At 24.6% G+C, this 24915-nt stretch overlaps 1 protein-coding gene across 1 annotated transcript in view; it reads right to left on the bottom strand.

Moving 5' to 3' along the window:
- LOC111620769 (arrestin domain-containing protein 2-like) overlaps nucleotides 1-24915 on the bottom strand; it is an 85368-nt gene that overhangs the window by 50682 nt on the left and 9771 nt on the right. Inside the window, exon 2 of the mRNA XM_023362769.1 lies at nucleotides 9091-9161. Within this exon, the coding sequence (XP_023218537.1) occupies nucleotides 9091-9161 (71 nt within the window). The remainder of the gene's footprint in view (nucleotides 1-9090; nucleotides 9162-24915) is intronic.

Here is a 24915-nt window from a genome sequence, read left to right on the forward strand (position 1 = left end):
GAATTTTTAATCATATTTTTAATTTAGTTTATTTAAAATATATGCTCTCCACCTCAAATTAGTAGTATCTTGCCCCTGTACATCATACTTTTCCTTTAACAATAGAGTTGTGCAAATCACTTATTAACTGCTTTCAGAGGAAAACTTTTGAATTGAAATAACGTGACTTCCAATGCAAACTGGAAGTTCATATATAGTCAATCGGGGCCTCCTGCCTCTTAGTTTCCATATCTGGTCTCAGATTTCATATATATAATTCCATTTGAGATTAAGGAAAGACAAACGGATGAACAACAGTGGGAATTATAGGTTTACAATTTTTTTCAAATTGCAGCAAAAAACGTTAACATTCTACATAAGAACATCTCTAGACAGTTAAAAAAAAATAAGAATACATATCCCAAATGAAAAGAATATCTGATAACTTTACTTAAAATGACTCTATTCATTTATCTATATTTTAAACTGACAACAATTCCCCTTGGTAGAGTTAGAAAATAAAATGTGTTACAAAATAACATTTAAGAAATTGCTTTTATTCTAGATAAACTTCAAGAATTTTGAGTACTATCTTACTTTGATCAATAAATTATAAATCTATAGCCCATTTTTAAATTTTATTTATTATACAATAATTATTATTCTTTGGCATATATTTATTTTATTAATAAAGTTCCTGATAATTTTAAGTATTACTCTTCTCATTAAAATACATACTTCTATAACAAAAATCTGTTTTGATGGAGCTTCCTCTAAATATCAGTTTTCCCAGGTACTTTCAATGAAACCCATTGTCAGGACACACAACTATGTCTTTTTATGGTGGCTTGGTTGTCTGAAAGTGCTGGAAAAATTTATATTTACATTGAACTACAACAAAGCAAATTTTAGTTGAATTTGGAATTATTTTCATTATATATATATTTCTTACTTTTAAAAATAAAAAAAAACACTTTATATAAATCTAAATTTAATCTGTATTAAAAGATATATGAAACTTCATTAATTCATTCCAATATAAAAATCACATAGTAAATGTAGCCAAATTACATATATTCCATACTGGGGTAGAAGCTTAAAGTTAGCTGGGTGTCACAGAGAATCATGGATGCATAATTGTTCCTAGTTGGCATAGTGAATGTAGGTTATATCTTCTAAATTTGTTGGTCTGGAAGTGAAGATTGGACAGAAGTATGGGCCACTACCCAGATCTCTATCCAATCTTCATTTCCAGACCTTCCTTACCAAATAGTCATTAACAGTAAACTAGATTATTCAGCAGTAAATGTACAGAAATCCATAGATGAGCTAATGTAATTGGCAATGCATCTGAACAATAAGCATAAGTGGTTTCAGGTCTTGCTCTAAATATTTTCTTCCAGAATATCCTAAATTAATTAATCTAATTCTAATTATTAAATTTAATACAAGATGGCAACTTAATTGCCTACTTTTTGTCCAAATTATATAATATCTTATATTTATTTAGCCAGGTTAGAACTTGATAATGAATTATCATTTGATTATTAGTGTAAAATATTTTCAGTTTTGCAATCTTTTATCAATAATAATACTTCATTTTTCTATGAGAGTTGAAAGGAACAATCACATTTTATGAAAATTTTTTTCTTATATAAAATGAAATGAGTTTTAATTAGATTATGTTAATGAAAAATTTTAAAACTAATATTTTATTTAATCATTCATACAAATTCTGCATTCTAAAATCATAACATCATAATTATTTTTGGAAATACCTTGCATTTCATCATTAATAATCCATTTTTGTATGTTATTTATAGTTTGTAATGTAACATAATTTGGCATTATACCACAGTTATTTTTATCTTGTTTCATCTTTGTATTCATATATTTATATATAGGTCTAGTACAACACCATATTGTTAGGTAATTAAGAAACAATGATTATCAAAATGCAATTTTTTACAAATGAATTTACCATTTTCTCTATTAATAACTTTAAATTTAATTTATTTAAAAAATTTATATAAATAATTTCTGAAATACTGTAATGCACTTTAGTTATGATCTATAATCAAAAACTATTCTGTTGCAAACTATTTAGAACATTCTGTATCTATATTTGATGATATTAATTATAAATTATGATAAGAAAATATATATTGTAATTAAAAAATTATAAGATAAAACATGTTACAAATCAAATCAAAATATTAACGATAATAAATTCTGACTAAAGAAAAAAACAAGTTTTAAAAAAAATTAATAATATAAAAGTTGTCATATTTTTATTTCTGCATTAATATATTGGAAGAAAATTTTCTTAATTTATATTTTAAATTATTTTTGGTGCTTCCACATTTTATGAATAAATACAGTGACCATTAGGAATATGAATGCTTACAGTTTTTATTAATGAAAATATTTATTCAAAACATAATGAATAAAAGATAAAAACAAATGATAAATCAATTTAAAATGAAAGAAATTAACTTTAATTTTATTGTTTTTTTTTCAATTATTGTTTAATTTTTTATTTATTTAAATTTCAATTTATTTTTTTATTTTTTTCTTTACTTCAAGAATTAAATATCTGTCATCTTTAAAGCAATTTCATCACTACTTTGCTAAGAGAATAAATAATAATAAAAGAAAAATGATATTAATATAGAGATTATTTTTCTCAGAAATATTGTTTCTATTGAAAATTTTCTTAGAATTGGAACCGTTTAGAGATTTAATAATTAACTGAAAATTCTGACGTCTTAGAAATGACGAAACCATCTGGTTATCATCCATATATAGAATATTTAGAAAGACAGGTTTATGGATACGGTCAAGGTTGGGTGGATACGTATAACGAGACGTGTAAATTGTTTCGGTGAGACTATGCATCTGTTACGTATACCTTATCACTTATAATTAGATTTCAGCAACGAATACAACCGTTTCGAATTAACAAAAGGAAGTCAAAACAATTATTTACATTATGACACGTCGTTTAAAGCTTTAATTCGAAACGGGGCGGAAAATTAACCCGAACCGCATTATATTTGAATACTTTTACAATTGAATTTTAATGACTTTTTTCCCCTTTTCAATAGCAAAAACTAAAATTTAAACAGTACAAAGGGCAAGTGTCCTACTCAGTCGCCAAGTTGACAAGGCCGTCCGGTAAAGAAAAAGTAACCCAGGTCGAATAGCATGACCTAAATGGGAATTTCTGTATAATTTCAAATAAAAATAAACATTTACAAAAGCTATTCAGATTGAATTAGAATAATATTTAATGGTTCACTTAATTTTGTTTGATTACCTTATGATTGTTACAACTTGAAGCACTTACTTTCAGTAGTTTAAATTGTAAAACAATGATAAATGAAAATGTTGAGTAGAAAATTTTGTAATTACACTATTACAGCGATTGCAAAATTGAATGGATGTCGTTCGGGGCACACACGTTTTTTTTTTTTTTTTTTTTATCCAATGCCAAGCAGACATCTGACTAATATCGCGATATCATTTAAACAATTTGGTAGGTGACAACTATCACCAACCAACCTGTCTCCGACGTCAGTAAAGAGAGAAAACGCAAGAAACATCTGTCATTTGGTCATAGAGCTATGTGGGAGAGCGGCTTCCCAAGAATTTACGCTATGCAGAATTTATATATAGCATCACTTCTCATCACGCATCCGGAAAAAGTGAGTCAGCCAATATCTCGACACCGCACCCAACACAACTGATGTGTGAAGACCAAATTCCCACTGCTCCCCTTTTCAATATTTTAAAATTTAATAATAAACATATATAGGCATCGTTCAACGCGTTGAAGGACGTGTAACAATATGCCAATGTTTATACCACGGCATGACTTTGTTCGTAAGTATTTTCTACGATAAAACAAAACAGGGAAACAAGCTATTGGAAATCGTCCAAGATGGCTTTCCATGATTATCATATAAATTTTGATGAAGTGAAATGTAGTTAGAAATAAAAAGAAAAAAACTTTTTTTCCCCCCTCATTATTGTTGTCTGTTCTTGGGAATAATTATGATCCCAGTTAATGATACAAAGCAAGATATAACAAGAAAAAANAGTTTAAATAATTTATTTGTTATCATAAAGTTTAAGTTATACAAAATATTCTGCATGCAAATAATTTTATATTAATGAAAAATTTGTATTCATTGCCATCAAAGAGAATAAAATAAGATTACTTATCAGTGAATATTAAGTTCATTAATCAATGAAGTTTTATTTTAAATTTTTGAAACTCCATACATAATCACTTGCAAAATTATAAACAAAATTAAAAATTCCAAGTAATTAGTTTCGAATTATTAATAATTTGCTATTTCAAATGATTTTAAGGCTGCATTTTATGGCAAAAGTTGCTATGCTGATACATGATAGATATTATAATCATGTTTAATATATGATTAGAAAAAACTATTTTGAAGACTAGAAAGATGACTTTTTAACATTGAATGATTTTTAACTGTTTCAATCATATTATATTCTAATGAGTGCAAAGTATAAGAGAAATTAATTTTTGTTTTTACTAAATCATATTTAAATTAACTTTAACTATTTGCTAGCCTTATAATAGGCCAATAATGATTTGACAGCTTGTTTGGAAACTTTAATGTACTGGGTTAGTTATTGTCTGTGGTGAAAACTTTGTTTTTTTCAAATATAATGATATCTGGTATAGTGTGAACTAAACTTTTATCTATTTATACTTTAAAATCCCACACAATCTTAACCATCTGAACTAATCTTTCAATTGTGTGTTCATATCAATTTTTATCCATGTTGAAATCATACTTTTTACATTACAATGTATTAACTTTGTCACCTTGTTATATCTAGTTTTATACTCTGTCTGAAGAATCTTACTACATTCACTTACTAGATGATCTATGGTTTCATCTTTTTCCTCACATAATTAACACTAGGGGATCTCACTGATTTTTTGCATCTTAGCTTTAATTACATTTGTTGTGAGTGTTCTTGTGCTGCAAAAATTGCTGAATCAGTATCTTTCTTGATGAGATCCATGCAAAGATCAAAATTTTTAAAAATTATATAGAAAACATTATTATTCTAACTCTATTATTTAAATAATATACAAAAATTTATTAATNACATTTTTTTTTTTTTTTTTTTTAATCCAATGCCAAGCAGACATCTGACTAATATCGCGATATCATTTAAACAATTTGGTAGGTGACAACTATCACCAACCAACCTGTCTCCGACGTCAGTAAAGAGAGAAAACGCAAGAAACATCTGTCATTTGGTCATAGAGCTATGTGGGAGAGCGGCTTCCCAAGAATTTACGCTATGCAGAATTTATATATAGCATCACTTCTCATCACGCATCCGGAAAAAGTGAGTCAGCCAATATCTCGACACCGCACCCAACACAACTGATGTGTGAAGACCAAATTCCCACTGCTCCCCTTTTCAATATTTTAAAATTTAATAATAAACATATATAGGCATCGTTCAACGCGTTGAAGGACGTGTAACAATATGCCAATGTTTATACCACGGCATGACTTTGTTCGTAAGTATTTTCTACGATAAAACAAAACAGGGAAACAAGCTATTGGAAATCGTCCAAGATGGCTTTCCATGATTATCATATAAATTTTGATGAAGTGAAATGTAGTTAGAAATAAAAAGAAAAAAACTTTTTTTCCCCCCTCATTATTGTTGTCTGTTCTTGGGAATAATTATGATCCCAGTTAATGATACAAAGCAAGATATAACAAGAAAAAAAACTTTTCTAACATTATTCATAGATTTTAAAACGTGTTTTTTAAAATAAAAATTAATAAATTTAACTAATAAAAAATAAAATATTACGATTTCGCAAGAAAACATTTGAAATTATACTCTGGAAGAAAAAGATATTACGTATTGAGGTTCAATTATGAAAAATAAAAATTTACTATTTGTGTTAGAATAAAAACTTAGTGATTTTCTTATAAATTACTTTCACAACTAAAAAGTAATTCAATTCTCACGACATCGAAAGATCTAGTTTTTTTCTATTATCAATTTTACAAAAGAAAAATCTTTTTTCTCTCTTATATTTTCTTTTCAAACTTAAATATAGAACTGTTAGCGGAAACAAATGTTAAACATTTGTTTCCACAGAGTTACTAATCTTATTAAAACATCAGGATATAGTTTATCTGAAGGACATTGATTAAATTATTGATAACATTTGATGGAATAGTAAAATTTGTTTACATAGCAACATATGTCAAAGTATCTAAAACGTCAAATAAAAAGTACGATTTTTGAAATTTAATTTATAAATTTTTGAAATTTGTTTTAAGTAAATTAATTGAGTTAAATTTTTCATCTATATTTTACAATTGAGTTTCCACTAACACATACAGGTTTTATCTCATTCGCAAGTAATAATACACGCAAATTTTCGTCTAAATAAATTTATCTATTTAGTGTTTTTTTAATCAACTTAAAATAGAATTTAAATGTAAAAATATAAGAGACTAATCTCTTAGATGTAAGAAAACGCACGTATTTTATCATATATTTAAAATATTTCATGTAGTTACTTTTGAAAAATGAATGACAGGCGAGATCGTGATAGGTTTTGCATAAGAAGTAACAGAAATGTTGAATGTAAGATCTGAAAAACCGGATTATTTAAAATAGTTATCCTACATACACAATACTCTTGGCCTCTTTTTTTTTTAATGTTATCCACTTTTGACATAAAAATGAAAACTTTGACAACAAAGAATAATCTATCTACGAAAGGATAACGAGATTTGCAGCATAAAGGATGTTCAAACTGGAAATAGACCCCTTTATATACTCAAAAATTCACGAATTTAATTAGGTTTAGTCTATTTTATTACGATAAAGAAAATTTATAGACGAAAAGTTTGAATGGGTTTTAAATTAGACTGAAAAATAATTATAAACAATTATGCTGGTGTATTTACGAAATATATTTTTAAAAATCTGTTGTCATGTTTTTGAATATGTTTAGCCAATAGGAAACTGTACTGTATACTAAAACTGGAACGGATAATTTTTTAAAAATGCGCAAACAAACTAATCATAGTAAGAAATAATTGGATTTCAGAAGAAACAAAAATTCTTGAAAACATCTAAATTTCGATAATTAACGAACGATTTTAACTTTCAATTCTAAAAAAAAAAAAAAAAAACTATTCCCGGAAGAACAAGGATTGAGAAATTCAATACAAAATAAGGGAGATAAATTAGAAAAATGATTACTATCGATTCGATTCCTAGCACGATAACATTAATAATTATCAAAACCGGTACATAAAGTTAAAAAAAAATCCTTGGCAACTCTTGAAAAGTTTCAAACTTTTCAAATGAATGAATGAATAATTCTAATTACCCTTGATTTGTAGACATCTACAACTTTTTCTAAAATTAATTATTATTTTCTTCTTGATTAATCATTACAATATAATTAAATATATTATATTTAAAAGAGGAACGAATCAATCGATTGTCGAATATGTTAAAAATCTACAAGGTTACCTGTTTATTTAAGAGTTTAATAATAATAATAATAATAAATCGATATATACTTAAATATTATATAAAAATTAAAATTTCTAACTCGTATAACGCAATTTTTAAAGCGTATTTAATATTTATACGATTTTAAAAAGGAGCAGAATTAGCGTTAAGTAAACAAAAACATGTTTTCGAATGAATGAATTCGAGTATTAGCATCTGTGTAACTTCAAGCAAATTCACAACAGGAAGTAATATTGAGTTCGTCTTTCATCGCTTCCATTGGGATGTGAAGGATAAACCAAAATCACAGAAAGTGCTAATATAAAAAGTTAGCTTCACCCAAGAACATATTTCACTCATGCTAAAGTAGTGCAACAGATAATACATTTTTTAAATAATTTTCAAGGTTCCAGCTTTGAATCCCAATCGATAAGTTGTTTAAAGTAGAATCAGGTTATGAAAACTGAGCCACGAATATTTCTAAAACTTTATACATTAAAAGAGTAATTAAAGAAGACAATAAAATTTTATAATCGGGGAAAAAAAATAATAAAATCCTTCATTCAATATTTTATTTAACATCAAGATAAACTTTGCTGTTATTTTTTTTTTAAAGAAAGAATTTTATATTATTTTTTTCCAGAATAAATATTTTAGAATTTTAAAAATTGAATAACGTTACATAAACAGAGCAGAGCTTATGTTTTATGCATTCCTCCTGGAATATGATTAAGGAAGTTTATTTTTTTAAATTAAAATATAAATGAGAAAAAATAAATTCCAGATATTAACAGAATTGAGTTATTTTTGTAACAAGAATTTAGTTAAATTCTATATTTAAAAATGTAAATCAAGTCATTCCGACATAATTCCATTTAGTTCAGCGCTAAATGTAGGATTTTGTTTATTTAAATCTAATCGATTTATACAGAATTATCAAGTTATTTATTTAATTTCGAAATTAAATTTATAAACGCGATTATTTATTTTTCTAATAGCCTACATTGTTTATTTTGATTTATCTTTCTTTTTTTTTTTTTTTTTTAACTCTTGCCATTCAAGAGATTAAACCAAGATAAGAATCAACAAGCACTCTATCCAATAAAATTCGCTATAGAAATCCAATAAACGTACGTTCTAGATTTAAAAAAAAAATCAATAATTCTCTCCTGATTTTTATCTTTTTTAAAATGATTAATATATATAACAATTTTGGCCACGTATCCAAAGAAAATGCCAAGAAAACATTCGTGTAATTACCGCTTTAATGCTTTTAACATGAACGTTTCAGCTTACTTAAGCGTTACAGATTTTTTCACCCCTGATCTGTGTACTCAATTATGATGCTGAAAAATCTGTCCGCAAAAATAATATGTAGGAGTACTTAAAAAATAAACAAACATTCTTAAATTAATATAAAATAAACTTTTATTTTATTTAATAACAAGATATTATTCTCTCTTTTCTGCTTAATCACATGGCAGAAAAATGTCACAGTCAGCTTAATTTTTATTTAAATTTTTTACTACTACGCTCTTATAAATTAATGAATGTGTTTACGAGTTCGGTTCATTTTCCAAATACTGATCATTAATTATTTCTTTACCGTTTGGCCTCTCTTCATTTCTCAACTGAAATATTCAACAAAACGATAAATTATTGTAAAATGCCAATGATTTTGATTTAGGAACCTTCAAAGTTAAAAACAGCAAAATATTGATCTTATAACATAGATTTATATGAACAAATTATATAAATATTCATCATAAAAATACACGAATTGTATTTCATGGCCGTAAAATAAATACAATTCACTTTAAATCATTGTTTTAAAACGTTTTTTATATTCTAGAGCGCAATTCTAAGTAATTTTTTAATTTCTTTAATAAGCACATTTCATTCCCTTTTATAAAATAAGATTTATGCTTATAAGAAAATAAAATTTATAATTTTATTCTATATTAATTCAATATTTTTAAAAGTTTAATATTAAAATTTCAGAAGCTATTCAAGATAAATATTTAAAAATCAATAGAAATTTATATACTGTATTTATATATTTATATAAATTCTAAATCTCCGAATTTTGTTGCTTTAAGCTTTCGAAATGTATCAACATTGAAATGTTAGTGAAGACAACATAGATTTACATTTGCTCATTTTTTCTACACGGTAAACTTACTTGAATAGGTATCATTACTGGAAGATCCAAAAATACTTTGAGTAGCTGAATCGAGATTTCAATTTATGTAATGGACAGATAGCAATCTTCTTTTTAGCTTTCTATAATCCAAAAACGATCTTCTACTTCCATTATTGACGTGATCCCAATGAGTATTTAATATGAAGCTGTAGCAACTTATAATGACTCGTAATTGCGATCCTATTCTTAAAACTTATATTTGTTTTCATTCCTTTGTTCTTGTTTAAAAAGAAATTATCTGTTGTTATATAAAACTATTATATATTTATGATGGAATGTTTCTTTTTGTATTGAATTCATTAATATTCTAATTTAAAAATTATGTCTTAAAATCTTTTCGATTAAAATTTAAAATCATTTTTAAATCAGAAATATTTCTTGTGAAAAATCTACGAGACATTTAAGTCTTACGTAAGCATTCTCTTCTCCTCCATATAAACAATATTAAGTATTATATTGATCTCTTCTCTTTCTCTCTGTTTCTCCTATAAACTTCTTTCTACGTTTATTACGATAAAGAAGTAATTTAGTACAACAGATCTTGTAGTACTAATTTAATATAAAAACAAAAACACCAATGCGACTTTGATAATAAAGTAAGAAACAAATAAAATACAATAATTCCTATAAATTTAGGATCGTTTAAATTATTATTATTTTTTAACACTACATACAACTTGAATAATTATAACAACTTTTAAAGATCTTTAAAAAATGTTTTTACTTAAGCAGAGTGCAAGTAATTGGTAGAATTACAACTTTCAAGTTATTATGATAAAAGACTATATTATCTTCTTACCTTAATTAAATTTTAATTACTTTGTGTTAAAAATTGTTTTTATTAATAAATTTATATAAAAAAACAAACTTGAATATGTTTAAAAAGTTCAAAAAGATCTTATGCAAGCATTGACTTCCCCTTCTCTATATAAGTAAACTTTTCTTTCACCTCCTCTCCTTGTCAAATGCTTATGTAATACTTGAATACCTCTCAAATGAGAGAGAGGAAAAAAAACTTCCAAGTAAACTATCACTGACAGATTACTTTAACACGTTCTGTAAAATATGGAAAGACATTATATTTGTTATAAGCCCTATATAGATTACAAATCCTTCTAATTCTTTCCTTATGTAAAACTTGTTTCAATCAAAATGAACGTAATGACAGTAATTTATACTCATCAATTCACGATGAAAGAAAAAAAATATATATTACTGTAAACAGGCTATTTATAGGCTATATAATTTTAAAACAACAATTTCTTTCAGGAAACGTTTTTAATAATCATCCATTATAAAAAAATTATATACTTTTAAGCTGCCAACTTACAGCTATATTTTGTCCATAAAAATGAGACAAAAATATATCATATTTTCTGAATTCTTTCTTCTTTCATGAACAGAATTATGTAAAATTTTTAAAACGTAAAACGTTTAAATATTTTATGCCAGGATTCTCTCTAAAAAAACAAGCAGAGATGAGGAAATAGTTCAGCTATATAATGGTATTTCGGCTTTTCTATCATCTTTATTCACGTCATTTTTAATTGAAAAATAATTGTAAAGTATATCTGTCAAAACTCTATCTTGTCTAGTTTTTATAGGAAGTAATTTTTATTAAATTTAAACACATTCTTTCGGATGTCTTCGCAAAAAGTGCATTCTATACCAGTTATGTTTAACTGTTGACAAAGTCATTCTTCATTTTCACGTTTCCAGTTTTGTTTGTAACAGGTTAATTATATATTTATAAACTTGTATTTCTAATCTCTTTTTCCTTCTTTTACAGAAGTGTATATTTTCCTAGAACAAGCAGTGTTTCTTTTTTAATTTAGCAAAGATAATTAAGAATTATTTCTCTTTGTAAATTTCTGATTAGCAAGTTGTATCTGTGCATCTTTTTGAAAAACTTGAAAGAAAATTAAAATTTAGTGAAAGAATATTTGTACAAAATCTCTTTGTCGCATTGTTTATGAACTAATTTATTCAATTAGATCTTAAAAGTTGAATTTCTTGACTTTTATAATGATTAATATTGGAGGCTAATGATATACTTCTAGAAAAGTCGAGTTGTATGATGAAATTACAGTACGATTGACATTTTCTTTTATTTCATTCTTTCTTAAAGTGGTTACATATTCGAAAATGCCCAAACTGAGAGAAAAATAAAGTTTTAATTAAACTATCATTCATTAGTTTAGTAACTTACGTCTTGAGAAATATGGAAAGTTTGTTAAATCTCCACAATCATTCTCATATACATGTTATTTGGTATTCTTTTAAATTTCTACCATTCATAATATTACCTCGTTGAAGTCTACATATATTCACCTAACCTGTTTCAGTCTCTTCAATTATTTTTTTAAATGGTCTAAGAAAATAATTACCTCTTTTCACAACATCCCATCGATATTTTATTGTATAACTTTAAAATAAAGCAATAAATAATATGAAATAAATACTCTACAAACCCAGAAATAATCTATATAATACTCGTAAATCTCTATCCTGCTTTATCTGAATAAATTAATTTTATTTTGCATCATATTTTTTCCGGAACAACAATAATTTTTTCTATAAATTAATAATATATACACAGAAAAAACAATTTTACTACTTATTACTACTACTGAAGTTATAACTCATAATCTTATCTTGGTTTTACCTATTCAGAGATATTAACAAAATTTTTAATTCTTGTTCTCTAAAAGCACTGTAGACCTAATCATCAACTGGAGACGATTAAGGAAAATCGATATAAGTTTAGCCCCTGTATACAGATTAACAGATAAACTAGTCTAAGAAAGAGTGTTAGTGTGTTACAGGAAAAAACACTTATAAAATACAGTGTAAACTTTGTATGTTATAGAAGTTAATTATGTGGTCAGAATGCATAATTTAGTTTTGCGAGAAGTAGAAAATTTCCACTGGAAACTGTAATTATAACTACAGGATATAATTTTCTATTATTAAATGTCTAGATTTTGAATATAGTTTCTCATGTCTTCATTTAACTCTACCTTAATATATCACTCATATCCGATATAACGAACCTAATATGTGACAATTAGTCAAAATGTTCTACATCAGCACTTATAAATTTATTATTTTTAGGTATTTTCTTTTCTAATAAAAATAAAGAATGGTCATATACTTTTTATAAACAAAATAAATCTGAAATCCATTAATTTCATAAGAAAGCACAATATTTCCGAATTCCCACAATCTATTTCTGAATGTTATTCTTAATACCGTATAATCTGTTCTCTGCTCCATTAAAAAATTCAATCGAAAATCTTCAAATGCCATTAAAAATCTCTCATAACTATACTGCATTTCCAATAAACATTTTTCAAAACATTGTAATAATTTATAATTTATTAAATTTATAAGAATTACTTGATCATCCAAAATAGTAATTACCGCACATTTGGGTTTTAAAACAATTGGCAATTCTTCTTATACAACTGAAAAAAAATATCAACAAATTTAGAAATACATTCGAACTAAATTTAGTTTGTTCGACACATTTCTACCATGTTTTAAAATTATGTATTTTCTAAGCTGAAATGTGAGCCATATCAATGGTAATTTCGTTGATGATGTTCAAGCATTCATTTAAAATTCGTAATTTTTTAATTTTGAAATTATAATTAATGTATCTTCTTTGTTTGAATATAGTAATTCTGTAAATTATACTTTGAATATTTGTAAGTATACCTACATTCATGTGAAATACTGGCTTGAACTTTGAACATATAAACTTGAATTACAGTGTATCTGGAGTTCATAGTACTTAAAATGTTAATTAACACGTATTATTTTAAAATCTGGACAAATTGAAAATCCGGATGGGTCTCCGGATTTTCGATGCTTCATTGTATACATAATAGCGATAATTATTAATTCCATGGTTAGATTTTGACCTGAGTTTTACTTTATTCTCATAATACGCATAACAAACGGCGAAACCTTATAAATACATATGAATGTTACGAAACTATTAAGAATATATGTTAACTTAAAGTGGCAGATCCATTACTAATGCCCAAAGGTAAAAACTAACTCAAAAATTTAAAATACAGTACTTGAATAATTAAGTACTTTTTATTAACACCTGTACGACGACTGTATTGCCAACGGTCGGACAACCATATTTGTCATTATAAAGGGTTTTAAAAGTAAAAGTTCAAACAAATAAATTATTATATTTTTTTGTGTCAATAGAGAAAGCTTAAGCCCCTATAGTGCCCCTTATATCTGCCACTGCTTACTTACAGATAAATAGGCTATAAAGAAAACGCAAAAAGTTCAAAAAATGTTTCATAAATAATATATTAAAAATTTCTGTAGCTTATTCTACATTCGTACAAATATCTCGCTCGTTTTATTTTCATTGTTCTCAATAGCTTCGTTAAAATTCACATTTTAAATATATATTTTATGCTAACTACAGCCTCTTTCTAAAGAAAATATTTTGATATTATACAGAATAATAATTCTCTTAGTGGAAATTAAATAATTTTATATATACAACCGAAATTATCGATCTAATAAGTATAACGTTTAAATTGTTGCTGTACACTGTTGCTACTGCAATATATTATTTTTGAACATTTATTGATTGAATATGTATAACAAGCAAACCATTTTAATCTAAATAAGCTATTATTAATGTAAGTAATTTAAATGTAAATTCATCCAAATTATTCTTGTTTGGATAAGAAAAATATGAAAAGGAACCATAAATAATCTGTACATTGCACAATTTTAATTGTTTTTCTGATTGATTAAATTCTAATGAAGTAACCCATTAAAGATTTTTTTCGGCTTATGATAAAATGTTTTTTATATTTATGGATATTGTGTAATCACATACTTTCCGCTGTATTATTGCAAAATTATACTCTCTTTCTAAAGGTTATACGGTGCATGTTGAACCTCTTTAATCCGGCATTCTGTGATCCGGCAGGTTTTGGATTTGTCACAACTTTGTAGATTTGTTATGTCTGTTTATTTGATTAAAAAAAAATTAAAGAAAAGCCAAAATACCAGAAGCAAGCTACACTGCAGCAGTGGTTGAAGAAGGTCCATAATAACTTATTCCAACGTAAAAAAATCGAATTTGCTGCCCACCTCTGTTTCTGACGTAAACGTATCCGATGAGCATAGAGACTAATGACTTTGCTGACTTCTGATGTAATCTGAGCTACAGTAACTAAAAGCATTTTTAAGGTTTCGGACTTTATATTACAGGAAACAATAAAAAAAGGTCTTGTTTGTTTGGAAGCATTAATAACATTCATAGTTGTATTATTTCTAGAAGCTTGGTTATACGTTTGATAACACTGCAATATGTGTATGGAATAAGTGTACGGTTGTGTAGGTGGTTTCCTTAGGGATCTTAAAGATCAATTTCTGTAATCCGACAATGGTCAGATCCCAAGTCGCCGGATTAAGAAAGTTCAACCTGTACTAATGTTATGGGATGTTATTGTATTAATAAAAATTTCCTTTTATTTAAATAAATATATAGGCTAATTATTACATTCAAAGAGCATTTTATTATATTTTTATGCCATACAAAAATTCTTTTAAACAGTAATTCATAAAAAAACACTTTAAATATTTACATACAGAAATCCTTTGTTTAATAATTGTTAAATATGGAATCTGTAAAAACTATCATCTTCACGTTAATTATGTATTTTCCAGGAGTTTTAAAAACAGACTTTTTAAATAAGCGCATGCAAATATATATACAGCGCACATGTATTTAAATGATTTGTAATAAAATACGACAATATAATACAACATTGCAAAATAACATGAAAATAAATTATAAATTGGACAAAATATGATAAAACCTTGGTATAAATAAATTAATCTACTTAACTACATTCACCCGTTCACAAAATATATTTATAATAGAATTTTTTTTTAATTATTAAACTTGGTCACATTGGTAAGTTTCCGGGAAACGTCAATTTTTTTTTCGCTAAAAATATTTCCATTATTGACTACTTGATATTTTTAAGTTTCCTATTTTATAAAAACAATTAACTAGGGCTTGTTAATTGCTATAACTCTATTGAAAAAAACTAAATATCACCTTAATTGCTGTTCCAGAAATTTGATAATCTAGAATTAAGTAAGCAAATAATTAATGAAAATGCTGAATATTGCATAATTTCCACTTTAGTGATTATCTTAACCGGACATGAGCGAATAAATTATATTAAATTACATTGTAACTATATCCCTCATAATTAAATAACAACTAAGAATTAAAGTCACTATCAGCTATAAAAGGTAATTTGAAGTTTATGTTGAGAATTCCTTATTAAAACAATCTTTTTTAAAAAATGCAACAAAACAATGTATACGTATTGTTAGGTACAGTACATTTTTAAAACTTCACTAGTTTTCAAATTCTATATATAACCAGCAACCCTTAATATTTTAAAATTCAACATGTTTAATTTTGAACAACTGAATTCGATTATTCTTATGTAATTTTGCCACGAATTATCTATATACGTACGGTACATATACAATAATCTTTTTAAGTAAATGTAAAGAATAAAGAATACTAAAATAGTACTTAGTGGCATCGTTACCGTCAATTCTTAACAAAGTTCCAGCTGTTCCTCAAAAGTGACTCTTATTTTAAATACAGTACATCTAAATATGCAAACGAGCTAATTATAACCAACGTGGTACAGTCAAAAATCCGTATTATTTGTTGGGTCAATAAACTTTTCTACGATTAATATTCTATAGCAGTATTGATAAGTTTTCTTTCGATTTTTTTTTCTGCTATTCTGTGATGTAAATAGTAAAGAAATAAGTATGACAAATGCCACCACAAATCACAAAATAAAATCTACATGAATAAAACATTAGAAAAGGAGAGAATATAAGAGAGGCGATTTCATCAAGGAAATATTTTTAAATGTTGTTTGATAAAGTTGGAGTTCTTTTTTTTTTACCAGAATGTATCTATAATTTATGAAAGTGTTATCAAGCGCAAAAAGATCATAAGAAATGATCATTGTTATAAAGCAATGATGCATAAACTATTGGCGTGCCCCAAAAGGATTGAAGAATTTTTCCCATTTTCAATAAAAATACAGGCATGCATTTATTTTACTATAAGTATTTCTTCATCAGATTTACTATTTATTTGTAAAAACCCATCGTTCTTGTTATATTGCTAATATATAGATTTTTTTAGGTTCATAAAAATAGGAAGGCATGAGTATTAATGCAACTTTAAAGGGAAACGAATAAGAGTTTGTGCACCTATATTATAGAGTATCTTTATTAATATCAATTAGTAATAGAGGATAGATATTATAAAAAATAGAAATGATTTTTTATAATAGAAGAAAGGTCATCAAAGATTGCCTTGAACGATAATCATTCGTTTTAATAAATTAAATGGCAATTATCTAAGGCGATTTTTGACGAAAACACAAACAAAATAAAATAAAAAAGATATTTCGTGAAAGTTATTAATATTGCGGTTTGTTGTTGAAATATAATACAAAGAGATTTGATTTCCTAAACGGATGTTTTACGATTTTACAAACCACAGGAAATGAAATATAAAATATGTGATGATACAAAAAACGAAGAAGTCGTGTATAGAATATCGAATGAGCTGTAGCATTCATTAACTTCTCAGCAGGCCAATGTCACTTTGATTTAGCGTTTAAGCCTTTTCGTCACTTGGCAAAGACGAATGGACCTTGTAAAGGGTTGGCAGGACATTTGACAGACGTGTTATTGTTTTCTTTTGTGCGAGAAAAAGATTTTCTGCCAGCAAAGCATTCTCTTTATTTCCAATTGGAAAGATACTATTAACATTGGCTAAGATGTTTCTGTTTAACTTGAATAGTTATCAATCATAACTTAAAAAAATATACTCAAAATGAATTATTTGATGTAAAGAACAAAAATAATATAAGTTATTTTTTCTTTCTTTGAGAGCTTATTTATATGCTATACAGAATTTTAGTTTCTCTATTTATTTCATTACAGTTTTAATAAATTTAAAATCTATTTGGTTTGAGTAAATTAGGTCAAGGGTTTGTATTTAATATTTCAAAATAAACAAGTACTTGGGAATAAATCATCATATAATCAAAATATTTAAATTTTTAAATGCCTAAACAAATCTAAAAAATTCTAATTAGTAGTTTTTAAAACTCATCTCTCTCTTTTTTTTGTTTTTTTTAAGCTCTAACATAATTTGTTTTAAAAATAATTTCAATTTTTTCTTATGACTTTTTTTAAATTAATGAAAAAAATTAATTAAGACTTTTATTTTTGAATTTTTTGTTATTATAAATTATTCCACTGTATATGTAATGACTAAGAATATATTAAAAATTATATTAAATTACATAATTATTTTGTAAAATACATTTAATTAATAAACTTATAGATTTCTTTACTTTTATTTGCTAGAACTTTACATAAGAAAAAAAATAATAAAACTGGAAATAATAATTATTAATCTATTTTTGTAATTTAAAATTATGTTTTATGTATTTATGTTCTGACTAAAATCTATAATTTAAAAAATATTTTTGTTAAAGACATAAACAAGCTTCATTAAACATTCAAAAATACTCACAAAAACCACTTCCAATCAGTTTATATTGATCATTCTAATAGAGAGATGATGATGTTAATGATAAATGTAGAATTTATATTTTGAAAGTTTCTAAAAGTATTATGGATGAAAATATACAGCTTCTATACCGAGTTCTATACAAATATTTTTTAATCATTAATAAACTAATGACTTTTTTCCAAATGAATCAGTTTTTATGTAATTAAATATCTTAAATTATGCTAAGAATGTTTTGCTTTATCCAACAGAAAAATAATTTATAAAAAAATACTGTGAAGGCTTTAATACTATAAATTAAATTGAATTATATGGTAGTTTTATTAATAAATAAACTTTCAAAATATACATTTTTACGAGGAAAGCTTTTTTTTATAAAGAGCTATTTTCTTAACATTCTTAATATAAATTTTTCAAAAATTAAACTTGTATTTTTACATTTAGGCACATTATGTATTTTTTTAAATGACTAATTGATAGGTTTTATTGTAATCTTTATATTAATTATTTTTAAAAAATACCATATTTAATTTTATTTGAGCTAACTTAAAAACATTGTTGAAAAATAAAATAATTTATTTCTTATATACATGTGCATACATATAACAATATAAAAATACTGTAAATACAAGAATTCATTATTTGATCTTTTCATTAAATTGAATTAAATATTTTAAAAACAAGCGCATACACATACATACAATGTATAAGAAACTTGCGTGTACTCATACTACGTATTAAATATGCTTAAAAATTATTTGAATCTTATTCACAGCCCAGCAAACAAAATTTATTCATACAAAATCAATATTGCATTGCATTCCAGAATATCAATTCAAATTTCATACAAAACATTAAATTTCAATATTACAATTTCTTACTCAAAGTTGTTCTTAATAAAATTAGCAAGTTGTAATCAATTGTTTGTTCAGGCTGAAAACAAAGGGTTTTATTTCATTAATTCACTAAATTCAATTTTTCAGATGAAAATATAGAATACTATGAAAGTTCTTTTTCAAAGCAATGCTAATACTGCAGTGTAAAAGAAGTCAGTATAAAGAAATGTCATTATGATGTCAAAATTTCTAATACTTATAGATCCTAGCATTTGGTAACATATCAATTGTAAAAAAGTTAATGATTTCTGCTTTGTTAGTTTTTCAAAATTTAATTTGTGCTTCATTCTTAAATTGAAATCTTTTTTTCTATGTAATTTTCATCTTTTCAGGCAACATTTCATTTTGTTTACATAATGTAATGATTTTCTCTGATAAACCATTGTTATTGTTAACCATTATATAAAAGTAATGGACTTTTATATTACTTTTATATAATGTATAAATGCTAAAACTTGTTTATGATTTAAATAGTAATGTTTTATTCTTTGAGATGTTACTTATTTTTTTATTTAAATATTTCAAATACCATATATACAGATATAGGAAGTGCTAATATATAGGATACAAGATCAGCATTTCCTGCATCTAGGAAGATATATGTATATCAGTTTGCATTTTCATATTTATATTGTTCCTGTGTAAGCATATGAAAATATTTGAAACATTTCAAGCATTGAAAAGTTGTTTGTTACTCTGGGTAAAATATATGATTTTAATGATTATGAAAAAGAAAAAATTGATGCCTAGACAGTTGAAAGCATTTCCCAAAGTGAAATAGCTTGAAGATTAAATAGAACTAAGTCAACAATAAACAAATTTTTGCAGCAGAAAGGAGGTTCAACAGGAATATCAAACTCTTGATGAAAAACTAAAGTAACTGTTCGACAACAAAGACATATATTTCAATTGGCAACAAAAAAACCAATGTCCTGTAAGGCAAATAACATAACATTTACAAGGTTGTGTTTCAAAATCAACTAGTGATCACACTTTATTGAAATATGAAAAAGCTAAATTCATGAGAATGAAGAGAAGACCTTATCTTAAATGACACCACAAAGAGGCTAGACTCACCTGGGCCAAAAATCATATGACCTGGGACAAGGAATGGACAAAGTTATTTTCAGTGGGAAAAAGAAGTTTAATTTAGACAAACCAGATGGTTTTAAATTTTACTGGCAGGATATACAGAAGGAAGAACACTACTGCAGCAAAAGAATCCAAGGTGGAGGATCAGTAATGGTTTGGGGAGACTTTGGATTAAAGGGTAAAACTCCTTTAGCACAAGTAAATAATAGGATGAATTCTGTTGACTATCAAAATATGCTGCAAATTAATTTGTTACCATGTGCCACTGAAATTTGTGCTAGGAATTACATCTTTCAACAGGAAATAATCCAAGAAGAGGTTTGCCAGGAAAAATATTCAACTTTTGGATTGGCCTGCATTAAGTCCCAACATAAATCCAATGGAAAATTTGTGGAGATCATTGTGAGAGATATATAAGGATGGTTGACAATTTTCTAATGTTACAGATCTGAAGGCTGTAATTCATAATGCTTGGAACATAATTCCTAAAAGAATTCTTGAAAACTTAATTAAACATACAAAAGATTGGCTATTTAAACTAATTAATGTAAATGGCAACTTTATTGGTTACTAATTCTCATTTTTTTTATATGCAATTCACTTGAGTTGATATTTTTTTTTGGAAAAGAGTAAAAATTTATTTTCTGCCAATTTAAAACAAAATGCATGGAAGATACAACTTTGCAGCATTTAATTCATGTAATAAATATGATTAAAAACAACATTGTTTTTTTTTTATCTATTATAAGATAACTGATAATATTTTTTAAATTTTAAAACAACATTGCTGATAATTATTTAGGACACACCTTATAGTTATAAAAAATATAGATAAAATGTTAAAAAAATATTAAAACAATTCAGATGTAAACAATTTAGTTGAATAGTGCAAATTACAAAGGTTTAAAGAGAAATTTGAATAAACCCAAAATTGTTGTCTAAGAATATAAATTTGATTAGTATTAATGGATTAACAGACAGTAGAAAAATAATTTAATTCAATCAAGATACATTAAGAAAGAACTATCTTTTGAATAATATAATCTCAAATTAATAAAAAGTACCTGTATTTGATTACAAATATTTTTTTTAAAGCTTTGCATCTATTTTCTTTTTTGTCTGAAGTAAAATTAAGAAGGATGCGAATAATCTAATACAGAATCTGTAATAGTTTACAAGTTTGAAATTCTATTGTACAGAAGACACTGTTCATTAGTAGTAGAGATTTTAATGAATTAATAATACACTGAATTGAACAAAACAACCAGTCAACCTTTCTTATGACTTAAAAGACAAAGGCAAATGGTTATTCTATTAATATAATGCAATTTCAGCCATTTTATAAATAGATAATGATGCTATCAAAATTTATAATATAATAATAATAAAATTATGAACAGTTTTGATAGTTTTAGTTAGTAATCAAATCATCTATTATATTGATATATAATTATTGACAATTGAATTTTGATAGTTGAATTTTATTAAGCAATTACCAAATTCATTAATTGAATATAAATCTAGATATAATTTCATTAATATTAATTATAATGTCAGATTAATATTTTAAAATATATATCTATTAAATTTTATTTTATATCAAGCACATTGCAAGACTATGTGCAAAAAATAATAATTGCTAGTAATTAATAAAAAAGCTTTTTCAATGTCTTAGAAATGTAAATTTTTACATTAAAAACATAAAAATCATTTACAATTAATTTTAAATCTTTATTTCAACTCAATTTAAAATTATCTTTTGTTAATTCATTATAATGATATAAAATTTATTTCCACATGTAAAATTATCTAAATTCATTAAAAGCAAAACATTACAAGATTTTTATTATTCTATTTGAAATTTTTAAGAAATTTAATTTATTCATTAAACAATTCTGTTTAATAATATAACAACATAATAACAGTTTGCATTATATATTTATATATTATTGAGAGATTTTCTAATTTATTTTAAAAGTATGTTCTATATTTTAAAGTTTATATATTATAAAAAATACAATTGTTCCTAGGTCTGATTGTTATTATTGATTATATAATTGTAAAAGCATTACTATTCTACTTAACAAAATTGTTCACTTTTTTTGCTTAATTTACTTAGATGTTTAAATGAAATGTTTTGTAGTATTTTTAAGTATATTTCATATTCTTATTAACACTAAGCAATATTTTCTTATTTCAGAATGTTCTAATTTAATTTAATATATTCTGAACTGTTTCAACTTGTTTAATTAGTTAATTTAAGTAAATAAATAAATGATTTAATGCTAGTCATTTACAAAACTTTTATTTTTACTAATTACTTCTAATATAAGACCATTTATTAATCAATTTAATAATTTCAATGTTCTTTCAAATGAACTTTTAAAAACATGTTAATTAATCAGTATTTCTAATATTTATGAAAGAAAGTTTATATATTAATATTTAAATTTTCTGATAATTGTATATTTATACAATTATAATTAATACAACTGTCATTAAAAGGTTAATACTTTCAGAAAATTTAAATATTAACTTTCTTCAATAAATATTAGGAATACATTCACACTTTTATACAAATTTTTAGTATACTAGACAATTATCTGCAAAAGAAGACTATTTGACTTCATGACCTACATGCCTTTTGTTACATTTCTTAAGACTTGCCCTATAAACTATTAACATTATTAATTCATAAAGATTTGCATAATGCATATTATTTTAAATTATCAAATAGTAATTGAATGCTTTAGACAGTTAAAAAAAAAACTAGATAACTAAATTCTATAATACAAATAATGCTAGTTAGATTAAAATAAATAAATTTATTTAAGTTTTTCAAGATGCTTGTTATTCTTTATATAAAATTTACATACATTTAAATCAGTATATAATTTTAACATTTAATTTGACATGCATAATTATTCAAATTTCTTTATATTATGATTGTTAATAAAATATATCTTTAATTTAAAGATTAAATAGGTAATTGGATGACTTTTTTCTTCTTTGACATAAAAAGTTGAATTGGAAAATAACTCAAAATTTATTTAAAAGATTAAATCAGTGTAATAATTAAAAAAAAAATATTTCTCTGAAAAATTAATTGTTAATTCTTTGACTTTAAAAGAGTTTTTAAAGTCAAATTTAATTTAATAAAAAAATTTAATAATTATTGTTTTTAAAAAATTTTAAATGATATTTTCAAAATTAATGATTTATTAAAAATATTAAAAATATTTTAATAATCTAGTTTAATACTTTAGAAAAATATTTTTAAAGTGTTCATTTGGATATGTTTTAGAATGTATATTACTGATAAAACCCATGACTATACTAAGGGTGGTATCAAATAGCAGTTTTTCAAGTTAAACCTTTCAAACTTTTACTAATATCTATATTTTTCCTTTCTGTAAAGTAAATGAATGCTATAGATATAGAGTTACAGTTAATATTTAATTTAAACTGATATGATAAAGATGAAGAAAGTATTTTTTTAAATAGGAAATTCAGTAAAGTAAAAATTTAAAGCTACATGCAATTTAATACATATGCACTAAAAATTTAAAATTATTATATAATAAAGTATATAAGTTTTTATAAATAATAATTAATGCTTATTTGGTAGAAAGAAATGTTCCTTCTGGAATTAATATTTCCAGACTTATTTTGATAAATTCAAATTGTATGATGTTAATGCTTGTAGTACATTCTATTGTAGTTCATTATGATGTGATACACTTAACATATAATTTTCAAAAAATAAACTAACATCAATTTTTCATAATATGGCAAGAAGTTTTACATTTTTGAAAATAAAAATGTAATAAAAGTAAATAATTATAGTGACTATATTTTTAACTTGAAAATTCATCAAGAAGAGACATCAAATTTATTAAATTATATGTACATCATCACATATGAGTCATATTTATTTTCTTCATACAATATTCCATTAAAGTTCAAATTTTTCATTTCAAGTTTTCTTGCAATACCTTTGAACATCAAAAAGTAAAGAGGACAAGGTTTTAACTTGTTGACCGAAATTAGTAGAATCAGGACAAGGTAAATGATATCAGAAATAATGTTTAAGTTCATTCTAAATCATATTATCCTGAGCATATAATATATAACAGAATAGAGAATACGAAAAATCAGTTTATTAATAGATTTCTTTTCTAATTATGTGATTTAAACATAAGTATAATGTTATCTTTCAATTCCATATGTCATTTTATCTTTATAATAAATCTTATCTCACTGATAAAACTTAGGAAATCAATTCTATAATAAGTATATTCTTAGAAAAGATATTGAAATTTAATATAGGTGAATATATTATTTTATCTGATAATGAAAATTATATTTATTATATTAAAAATTATTGTTATGCTTAACTTTTGAAAAAAAAAAATATTTGTTTTAGTCCAATATTATTGATTCTCTTTCGGAATATCCAATTGCATTCATGAAAGGAACTATTTCATCAATAGTAATAAAAGACCTTTTCAATGACTTCTTTAAATTATATAATACTTTACCTTGAAAAATAA

This window comes from Centruroides sculpturatus, unplaced genomic scaffold (genome assembly GCF_000671375.1).
Source record: "Centruroides sculpturatus isolate CEXI.00-Female unplaced genomic scaffold, Cexi_2.0 scaffold204, whole genome shotgun sequence".
Taxonomy (NCBI): domain Eukaryota; kingdom Metazoa; phylum Arthropoda; class Arachnida; order Scorpiones; family Buthidae; genus Centruroides; species Centruroides sculpturatus.